The sequence below is a fragment of the Myotis yumanensis genome, unplaced genomic scaffold (assembly GCF_028538775.1).
Source record: "Myotis yumanensis isolate MYYU_CA2020_CCGP unplaced genomic scaffold, mMyoYum1.0.hap1 SCAF_3, whole genome shotgun sequence".
In the NCBI taxonomy this organism is placed as follows: Eukaryota; Metazoa; Chordata; class Mammalia; order Chiroptera; family Vespertilionidae; genus Myotis; species Myotis yumanensis.
In genome coordinates, this window is record NW_027223754.1 from 172,012,040 (window position 1) to 172,023,644 (window position 11,605).

At 41.2% G+C, this 11,605-nt stretch overlaps 1 protein-coding gene across 1 annotated transcript in view; it reads right to left on the bottom strand.

The window, feature by feature from the left end:
• Positions 1-11,137, bottom strand: part of PDZRN4 (PDZ domain containing ring finger 4) — a 350,675-nt gene extending 339,538 nt beyond the window's left edge. Inside the window, exons 1-3 of the mRNA XM_070410418.1 lie at positions 10,508-11,137; positions 7,994-8,080; positions 6,299-6,406 (exon numbers count right to left, since the gene is read on the bottom strand). Coding sequence (XP_070266519.1) covers positions 6,299-6,406; positions 7,994-8,080; positions 10,508-11,137 — 825 coding nt within the window. The remainder of the gene's footprint in view (positions 1-6,298; positions 6,407-7,993; positions 8,081-10,507) is intronic.
• Between the last annotated feature and the right edge of the window lie 468 nt (positions 11,138-11,605).

An 11,605-nucleotide genomic window follows, 5' to 3' on the forward strand; every position in this document is an offset into this window, starting at 1 on the left:
CTGCCACCCAGGGAAAACCTATAGATCGCCTGGCCCTGGTGGTCAGCAGGACTTATCCTTGCTGTCCCACAGGACTGTATGCATTTGCATACCTTAAAGGCTCCTAGCTAAGGATCTGGCTTCCAATAAGCCTGAATCTAGGTAATGACTGAGATTCCACCGCCGCTTTGGGATACTGACAGGTCTTGGCATAGCCTGTATTAAAAATAAAACAGCATACTTGGACAGTCGATAGAAGACGGTGCTATCTTATATGCACATATTCTACTATTTTCCTAAATAACCCGTCATTCTTTTCTCAAAAAGAATTGAACTACTACTTGGAGAACAGGAACACTAAATCAAACCTTCAATGTCATTCCACTAAGACTAGGTGGGGATGCCCATTTATGTTTGGAACAAGTGAAGAAGCAGCTTCACGCTAGAGCCTGCTTGGCCTCGTATAGGCAGAAAACACGGCCTCTACCACATGAGCTACTTGGGAGCAGGAAACCGATGTTGTTGCTCCTTCATAACACAGAGTATGCCATCTGGCATCTATAGGAACTTAGTAAATAGTTGTTGAGTAACTGAATTAAATCATGAGTGTATAGTTATAAAGTTTTCTCTCAACAGCCCTTTTTGCATCTGACTGTCCATATGAATATGTGAAAACTGTACAACTCAAAACTTCCTACATTTATCCATCCAAACTGTGGTGCCGATGGAAATGGGAATCACTGGAAGCTGGGAGAGAGGGACCTGGATTCTCCACAAAGGGAAATACCCACCCCTGTCTTAGCTCTGAGCCCTGGAGAAGAAACGACCTTGCGTAAACTGAATGAGACGCATCAGGCTCACAATAGTGGCTTCCAAAACCCTGCCGTGTGCCAGGCCCTTTGCGTACACAGTAACTATGAACGGCACAGAAATTGAGGCACAGCTGGCTTGCTCACGGCCACACGCATTTCAAGAGAGGCTGAACAGGAATTCCAGCCAGATTGCCTCAATTTCAGTATTCATCCTCTTCCCGCTTCACCACAGTAATTTTCAAGAGACATTAAACATATAATTATATAATAACTAGATCATGATGTTAAAAATATACTCAATGTAAGTAACATTTAATCATGATTGCAAATCTCATTAAAATGCAATTCTTTACTTGCACTAACACGATTGCTTTTAGTTCTTTCTTAAGTCTTTCAGATAATCAGTCAATGTTGTTTGAACAGTTAAAATACACTTATAAAATGTGGAATGACAATGTATGATTGAAGAGTTTAGTGATGTGTTCGAATTAATCAGCAATTTGCCAAAAAAAAAAAAAACACAACAAAACACACACACACACAAACAAACAACTAATGGTCCACCAGATTTACAAGTGATCTACTAAAGTGAAAACTTGCAAATGCTTTTTATGCATACACAGATTAGCATGGCTGCTCTGAGGGAGTACAGTGCACTGTGCCATCAGGCACATACAGCTGTAGCACATCATAGATTTGCTTCAACAGCATTCCTCCATGTTCAGCTCCGATCTGCATTTAAATTTCCTGCATTAACAGCTGTAATGGAACTGTGCAGAGCCTTAGGCAAATAAACATGATAACCACCAACGATTTTGACTATAGCAGTGAGAGTAGTCACATAAAATGCAGAAGATAGAACATTACAGAAAAAAAAAAGTGTAGCTGGCAGTCTGGAATAGTTAAGAAATTCTTGTTGAGACGTAGCATTTGTCAAGTTCTTTCTGCTAGTATTATACTCAGCACTTTCTAGAAAGTGCTACCCTGACATTATTCAATGTGGGAACTGTTTCTAAAGTAAATGAAAATGCCTTGGGTGCTACATTTCATCATGATTTCAAGCTCAATACATAGAAGAGATTTTACTATGTACACTAATAAAGAAGTCTGCTTTCTGCTCCAAATTGTTCTTCTCACAGGCTGCACAGACTTCCACCCCCAATCCCTGGTCTCCAGAAGCTGGGAGACATCACACGGACTTGGCTAGGAGCTGGAGGAGGCGTAAGAAGAAGAAAGTGTGAACAAAGACCCATGAATGACTATCCACCCTTCTATTCACTTTCCCCACTCTGGGGTCATAATTGCACGGCCTGCTTTCAGCATCACAGACATAATAATGTTGCCGGTAGAAATGGGGTCCTTTCAGAGAATTGTGAGAAAAGCATTTCAGGTGACCCACTCATGGGATGATGTGGTGCAGTGGTAAGAATGACTGAAACTGGAGCAAATGCAAAGGACCGTCCTGGGTTCAGCTCTTGTCCCTCTGGGGCCAAAGCCCAGCCTTGTCTTCATCAGGCCCAGAAATAAGGCCAGTGTCCAAAAATTCTGTACCATGCCACGGCAGTCCAGTTTAGTCTCTGTCCCCATCTGGCCAGCTTAGTCTGTTCTTGGCTGCACTTCAACAGTGCCCAGGCCTGCGCTTGGAGCCCAGCTCCTGGGGGGTCACAGGCGGCTGCAAGTCCCACATGGCTGCTATGGAGCAAGAATGAGGATGCTCATGCACAAATGTGAGTGTTACCAGGCAAGAGAGCGCCAGAGCTTTGTTAAACTTGGATTACACGATCTGGGCTTGAGAAAGATCAGGCACTTTTTCAAAATAACCAATCAATTTTCCAGTCCTTTGCAGGTTTGTGCTCAGCCCTCCCTCTAACCAATCCCTTTCCTATATCTTATCTAATCTGACCCTTTTCCCAGGCTAGACACTTCCCCTTTATGGCTGCCACCCTGGCTTCTACTGCGCATGCACTCAGCAGAGGACTTTCCCCTTTCTTATTTTCTCTCTCCCTCAGAAATCCCAGCTAATGACCAGTCTTGATGGGGGATTCCTTTTGCTTCCTTTCTTTATTAACATCTAGCTACCTATGCTAGCAATAATAGATGAAGAGCTGCTGACAGCAGCAGTGAACTTTGATTCTCAACTCCCCTTGGCCATCTAACATGATGATACTTCAGTAATGCTACTGCCCTCTTAGAGAATTGTGCCTGAGCCTCTGATAGTGGGTCCTTTGAGTCTGGAAGGGGTGGAAACAGCATGCAAAAGACACTTTTATTTAGATCTACACGATGGTGAATTCCTGGCCTAAGTGAACCTCTGTTACCACTAGAAAGTGGTAAATATGGTTTCCCATGGAACTGACTCCAAAACTAGATTTGCCTTGTTTTATGTGAAAAATATGACATAGATTTACCTTATGACTGTGATTGTTTTACGTTTAAGATCCTTGAATTGATTTGATCAGCTTCCCTGGAATACAGACTATTAAAAATATTATTTTGGAAGCTATTAGCCTTTGTTAAAGTTTGGCAAAATTATCATATCTAATATTTTTATTAGAATTAGTAAAATCTCTTTAACCAATAGAACCAAATTTTTAATAACATATCTCCTTACTTCCATCAACTAAATGATTTAAATTTTATTTTATAAGAACAATTCATAACTTGTTGTAATGTGTGCTTTAAGCAATTAACTTGCCAGAATATTTTCATCATGTATTCACTGTAAGTAAAAAACAAATTGTCTAACAGTTTCTTTTTTTAAAATTTCAATCATATATCACTGAATTCAAAGCACTTGGCCATATGTCAGACTGTGGCAGGTAGGTCATATGAGTAGTTTCATAATATATGAACTATTGGTGCACTTTATACTGCTAACAAATTTACTTGTTGAACTATAGTTAAATCAGCATGGCCATTTGAAATTCACTTTAGTTCAGTAAACAAATCACTGAGCACAAATGCCCCCCCCCAAAAAAAAACCCTATTTTAAAATCTCTTTTTCTGCTGCTGCACATTTTCAATTAATCAATATATTTCTTATCAGTCTTCCACTGCTAAAAAATGTGAAAAGTTGACTGGCCCCACAATGGCAGATGAACTAAAATAACTGAAAAGAATCAAATATTTTTAATTGGTATATTGGGATCTTTTACACACACATATGCACAAGAACAAACAGGCTACTTATTTAAATGTATATATAAAAAATAAAGTCAGACAAATATCTATTTACTTTGAAAAGATGATGGCATCACTGGACAACTAAATATGAGAGCTTTATTTATAATAATCTCCCTTCCAAACTATTTCATGCTATTTAACAGACAACATTCCAGAAATATACATATCGTCTAACTTATTTCTTAACTGCAAATGCGGTCACATGAATCTATGCTAGAACTATAACAAAAATATGCATGTTATTAGTATATCTTGGCATAAAAGACATGTTGATAAATCCTATCAATAAAGAAAATTTCAACCTCTTGTCATTTACTGTTAATATATGCATGTTGAGGTGATATTACAACTACAGCAGGTTATAAATCATAGTTTAGATTTCCAGGTTGATGTCTTTGATCTTTATCTTATATGATTTAAATAAGGTTATTTTGATATATATTAGTAATTGTCTAAGATAGATGTCTAGATGAACTTCATTTATCAGCCATAGTTTTTATAGAATTACTTCTTTCCATTAACAAAACCAATAATTTTTTTTTTTAAATATATTTTATTGATTTTTCACAGAGAGGAAGAGAGAGAGATAGAGAGCCAGAAACATCGATGAGAGAGAAACATCGATCAGCTGCCTCCTGCACACCTCCTACTGGGGCTGTGCCTGCAACCAAGGTACATGCCCTTGACCGGAATTGAACCTGGGACCCCTCAGTCCGCAGGCCGACGCTCTATCCACTGAGCCAAACCGGTTTCGGCAAAACCAATAAATTTTTGATACTATACCAAAACATAAGACAAATTCTTCTTCCTCTTTTTGAAGGCAACATTAATGAAGCATGCATAACATTGTTACATAGTCAGAATAAATTATTTTCTAAATCCCTAGTACATGTTTCTATTGTGTGTATCTGTAAGTGTGTGTGTTAATTCAATATATGTATTCAATTCCACCAGCCCTTCCAATAGTATCAAATGCATGCCTTCCTTTTCCATTTAACTGGAAAAACCAAAAGGCTTTAGACATAAGGCAGAAAGCAAAAAGGACAAATGCTTTTGTTTGAATTATGTTGCCCTTTAAATTATACCGCACAAGTACAAGTAGAAATAGGACAATTCTAACTTTAGAAACTGTAGCATATAAATGTCTCCACTAGGCAAACTGTCAAGACAACCTGGATAGCGTCAGTGAAAGTAGGTCTGTCCTTTCTTGGCTATAAAACTGGAAGGAGAAAAACTTATTACCAGGGGCCTCTTCAGCCACAGCATCTCTTCTCTCTTCCTCAAAGTGCCTAGTCAGTTAATTTCTAAATGTTATGAGATCTTTTTTTTTTTTCAAAAGAGAGAACTATTGGCTCTTCTATACTGTTTACCCCTATCCTAGCTCAAATTATTCAAAATTCAAAATTTTAATGAAAAAAAAAGATCTAAAACTCTATTCAAAGTATAATAAAGGAAAACAGTCTCCATCAGGATAGTTCATAGAAGCATTCATTAAGATAACATTAGTGAGTATATAACCTAGAATAAGTAGAATTTCCCCAAAAGAATGGCAGAGTCAAATACACCTTCCAAATTTCTATTCAGCCTTTACTAATACATTGGGAATAATCCCATTGACAACAGTACCCTAAACATTTTCAGTAACACTAAATAATACTATCTCAGCCAGTTACAATTCCAAAAGCACTGGGTTGGTGAATGGCAGTGTGACTCAAAATTCCATTATCATAGCCCAAATTTCAATAACTTCAAAGCATTTACTTTGCCAACCCCAAATACCACAATACAGCTACAACATACACTACAGAAAATGAAGAGTTCCCATCAGGTTTTTGCAATAGGGAAAAGAAAGTGCTTCTTTTCTTTTTTATGTAAAAAAGACAGAAAGAAGATAACCATATTAACTAAAAAGTACTAAAAGACATTTATAAATAAATCACACTCTGCATAATATACTAATCTCAAGTTTAAAAATAGTAAATTTCCTCACTAAAATGTCCTTCAGCAGATATCTATCATCCTTTTTTTGAAATGGTATAAAAATGAATCCCTTAATTATCACATAAATAACTTCACAGTTAATGGGGATAGACAATTACTAAAATAGAGGTATTAATTAACACATTTAGAAACTTCATTAACACATTTAGATTTATTATTTTATCCTGATAACTAATAATTAATATAGGTGAGATATGCACTATATACTCTAGTTCAATATACATTCTAATAAGTACCACGCCAAGGTAAAGCAATAAGTTTGGAAATTTAAAATGTCAAATATTTCTGCCACGAATCATATTTGTGTTTTATTATTGTCTTACCTCAATGATTTTGTCATGAATCTCCAAGCCTTCTGCTCTGTCAGCAGGTCCATTTTTCAAAATTTTTGAAACATAAATTCCTTCTCTTGATATTTCTTCTTGATCATTCTATTAAAAATATAACCATTAGCAGTAAGAAAGATGTAAACAAAGTTTTTAGTTGGATCAAGGACAATTTAGTAAATGTCTCACTGCCAACCCTTCTTAACATGCAACTCTATTTCTTAACTGGGGATTTGACACTGAGTTTTAACTTAACACCAGTCATTCATCAAGATGTCAGCTTTAATGAATGAGTCCAGCATCTCTGGCCAGATTATCTATTTACCTCATGTTTTCAAATGTACATAAGAAACTATGGGGAAAAGGCATGTACAAGGCGATATCAACAGGCTCCTCAGTATGATTTATAGAGCATCTCATTTTGAAAGAGAGGGTGTAATTTTAAAAGGTTGTAAGTTAAAGAAAACAAAAAGCATATCCAGCCTCACTACATAATTGGTTTGAGATGTGGTTATAGTCTTCAAAATATAATTTAGCCTCATAATGTGACAGATTTGGGAATATAGCTCTGGCTGTTTCTAGTCACAAGGAAGACTGGGAGCTTGCTGAAGTGTGAAATCCCAAAGGATCAACTCTAAGCCGCAAGAGAACCCATTCAAAGCTAATGGTTACACATTTCCAGGTGTAATGAGCCTAATGATCGAGTAAACCTCAAACATATAGCCAATATGGTACAAGTAGTACATGTTAGCCAGTCCCAGGAAACCAACTACAGTGCAAAACTTATTTAGGGAAAATGCCCAATATCTTATAACAATACATCATATAATTTTAAATGCCATTTCACTTCATGGCAGGTTAAATAACATTTTTCTCCTTAATTAGTCTTCCTCAGCATGAATTTTAAGAGGCTCTAAAAAATGGCCAATGTCACCCAAATGTCAAACACCTAACTAGCATTCATAACAATATTCCTTAGGGGAAAATGAAACAAAAATTATATGATGAAAAGACGTCTATTTTTTCCATAATAAATGGGGACTGTCCTAGAGACAGAAGCAAAGCAGTCATTAGTTGCTAGGTTTTTCCGATGCTAAACACAAAGAGGAAATATGCCATTGCCATCCTGACCTAAATAGAGCATATGGCCAACAACTCTAAGACTGTTCCCCTGGACAACATCTGCATTGCAGGATGCAAAAATTTCACGGCAGTTTATTGAGAAAATTAAAGAACATGATTTTTTTAAAAGTTTCACCACCTTTTTCTAGTTAAAGTGAAAATTAAGTTGATGTAGTATTTAAAGGATATGATAGAACTTTGCAACTACAGCACAGAATACGGTAAAGATTATAACCCATGAGTTCTGAAAACAGTTGACATCCATGTAGAAAGTTTTATTCATTCAATTAAATAAAAGAATTGATTTGCAGAGTCAAAAATATTTCAAACCTACTCTTGTCCTTTAACATGGCATTTCCTATGTAACTGTGAAAACAATATCCCTTATTTCAAAACTGATTTTAATGGTTCATTCATTCATTCAGCATATACTGCCTGGTCTGTGTAAGCATCTGAAAACATAATTTTAAAGATCAAACCAGATGCTTTTTGTACTAAAAATCCACAAATGAAAACTAAGTTATTATTTTATAAGCAAAGAGTGAGCTATGCATTAACAAGGTGGGTTACCTGATTTGGTCGACCTCCTATAATATTGAATCCCAAAGTGTCATTTTCTCGTTGTAATAGAATGGTGAATGGCTTATGTTCTCCACCCTGGAAGAAAGGGGATAAAATAGCAAACTCCATAAAAATATACATAAAAATAAATAAATTCTAGATGGGATTATAGAATTACTTCTTTTCATTAAAGCTCCCCCCCCCCACCACTGTAAATAAATTAACATTTGAAAAGGGGAAAAACTTACAATTAAGGATGGCTGAATTTGAGGGAAGGTTAATTTATTCCTAAATTCACCTTGAAAGTGTGTATTTGAAGGGAACAACCATGCATGTGAGAAAAATAACTATTTTCAACTAAATGGCACTGCATTTTTACACATTAAGCAGCTTTTATTCTAAAGCATTCATTGTTTAATTCTGACTTCACTGTAATTTAAAACAGAATTCTGATTTAGCTTTGCAAGTGTTCTTATTCTTTCCCTCTATTACAAAGGAGTAACATACATTGTTAAAGGATCTGAGAAGTATTCTATGTAAAAATTTTACCTCGGAAAGTCTGAATGAATAGTGAACTATTTATACATTTCTTTCCACTCTACTATTTGGATTATTATTGTCATACAGGATATGACAGGTTACAGTAATCCTAATTTTAAATAGTATTCTTATTGGGTTTTGCATAACTCCTGAAGATTAGATAATAATAAAAAAATAAGCCCAGAGGGGAGTTAAACACATAGGAATTATATCTGCAACCTGTTCATTAATAAAGACTATTTTAAAAATAAGATAAATTAGTGCCAGACTAGAGGAGTTTGTTTTGTTTATGGCTATGGATGTTAACTATCCTTAGATATCATATGTTTGGCAATGGGCAATTACTTCAAAATGATAAAATCTCATAAGCATCTTTACCGCTGCTACCCTCATAACCCCCTTTCCCCAGGAGCTTTTCCCAGGCAGCACACACAGCAGCCCCTACTGGTGGTGGGAAAACATTTCTGAGGAGCACAGAGAGGGCTGATAATTAAGTCTGCAAATCATGGGCAGTTTTTCCTCACTTCTGAGGCCATAGCTTGACTTTTTGAATGGACTTCTCGGTCATATAATTCTAGCTGTTACTCCTTTCCATCAGCTATTGCTTCCCTAAGACCTTGAAACCCGAGTTGGCACTACAAAGCATATTTCTGGCTTCTCTCTAGCTCTTCTCACTTTGTAAATTTATCTGGATAGAAATAGGATAGAGAAAGAATAATAGGTACTATCCAGTCTTTTCATTAAGCAGTGTGCTTCCGTTTATCAGAATAGAAACATTTTAGCCCTTCACATTTCTTTTTTTTTTTTTTTTTTTTAGGTGCAAGGGCAGAAGCGTCTTAAGTCCAGGCCTGAGTTGGAGGGAGTCCCAAATGGGAAGCACCCCGGGTTGCCCCTCCCCAGAACCAGGACGCTGAAGAATGGAAACAGCTCCTTGAATGGAGTGCAAGTCCTGCTAAACCCCTGCTCACCATGGCAGCGACCAACAATGTCAAACACTGTGCAGAAGTCCTCCAGAAGAGAAGTAACAGCTTTATAAACAAGGGGTGCTGCAAAGAGGCTTGTTTATTCGGTCTAAAAGCAGGCAGCCCACGAGCACAGAGCACAGTTGGGGCCAGCAGCTTCCACAAAGAAGGGAAACAGCCGCTGCAAGGGAGAGGGGGAGCGCGAGGGGGGGTTGGGGGGGAGTTCTTTGACCCCAGATGGATGTAGCTGCTCTCAGACTTGGTTCCCCAAGTCTCTCTCTCTCTCTCTCTCTCTCTCTCTCTCTCTCTCTCTCTCTCACACACACACACACACCACCACCACCACCACACACACCACCACCACCAATACTGAAACAAGAAGGCAGGTAAGGGTTATTAAGGGAAGGTGGGGGTGATGCAAAGAACTCTTCAGATCTAAAACAAATATCATCTCTTAATCTCTTAACTCTAGTTCCTCACATCCCAGACGTTCCCTGCACTGAGTAGAAGGTGGCTGATATGGGCAGTGTGACAGGGAAACCAAGTCATTCGGAGCCAATGGAGGGGGTTACTTAAGCAGGCCTCAGGGTGCTGGTGCAGTGGGAGAGGGAGGCAGGGGTGGAGAGGTCCCTGCTTCCTGGTCTCAGGTAAGGGCCAACGGTACAAAATATAAGGCAGAGAGGGTAAGGGCAGGAGTCAGAAAGAGGGGGAACAAGGTTTCTGGGTGAGCAAATGAGTTTTCCTAATAACCTCCTTCTTCGTGGAAAAGTTGGAATTGAAGCTGTTTAACTCTTCCCAATCCTCATATAAATAGAAAGGGAGCAATCCTTGCTGACTGCACTACTGAGACATTGGGAAGATGAAGAACCGTATAGTAACATCATCGGGGCGGGTGGATGGGTCCTCCTGCATGGTAAGGAAGGGCATCCATCACCTTCCCGGGAGTCCTGACCTACAGAACGAACCTTCCTCTTTCCAACCCGACCGATCCTTCCCCGGGGGCCCAGCCCTCCGCGCTTACCGGGCCGTGGCCGCCGCCCAGGTCCCTGGCGAAGTTGCGGACGTGAGCCATGTACTGGGCGAACTTGTCCCGGTACCTGCGGGCCGCCAGCTGCACCTCGCCCTGCAGCGCGCCGAGCTGCGCCAGCAGCGCCTGCTCGCGCCGCCTCCAGGCGAGCACTCGTGGCCCGGGCCCCCGCCCGCTCCCGCGGCAGCCGCCCGGCAGCCCCCCGCGCGCGCCCCCGCCCCGGCCGGCCCCGAGCGCCGCTCCGCCGCCCCCCCGCGCGGGCACGTCCTCGCCGCCGCGGCCGCCCGGCCCCGAGACGCAGCCCCCGCGGCGGGCCGCGCCGAAGTCCCCGCGCGCGGCGGGCGCCTCCAGCTCGTGCGGCCGGAGCGAGCGGCCGCGATCACCCCGGAGGCGCAGCTGGCGGAGGAGGCTGCGCAGAGGCAGCACCCGGTACAGCTCGCCGGGCGCCAGGGGCTGGCACTGCAGCGGGCACCGGCGCCGCCGCGCCGCCCAGGGCAGCAGGCAGCTGGCGCAGAAGACGTGCCCGCACGGCGTGCACAGGGGCTCGTCCAGCACCCGGCCGCACAGCCTGCACTCCAGCTCCGCGCCCGCGGCTGCGGCGAAGCGCTCCAGGGCGAAGCCCATGGCAGGGATCGGGAGTCAGGGGACGCGGATGCGGAGTCCACTTCCTCCGAGCACCCTGGTCTCCCCGGGGTCCCCCTGAGACAGCGCCCCCGCTGTGGCCCCCGCTGCTCGGAGGGGGGCGGGCAGGAGGAGAAGGTTGGGGGGTTGTAGTCTGAGTTTGGCGTGAAGTTTTCAGGCTCCAGCTAAGTCCCCTGGCTCCGCCGTATTGACGCTAATAGAAGCCACCTCAAGTGATGCCCCCTACCCCCCTTAGCTGCTCTGCAATTTATATTCTTTCAAATTGTGTCCGCGTAGGGCGAGGCCAGCTCTCAATAGCCCTTGGGGAAACAGTGCTCCACTTCGCCTGCACAGTGAACTTCAAGCAGTCTTCCCGCAGAAGTAGCTTCCAATTCCACCTGAACATAAGCTCCAGGGAAGCAGAATCTTTATTGTCCATGAGGTTGTCCATTCCATTGAGTCCTCATCACT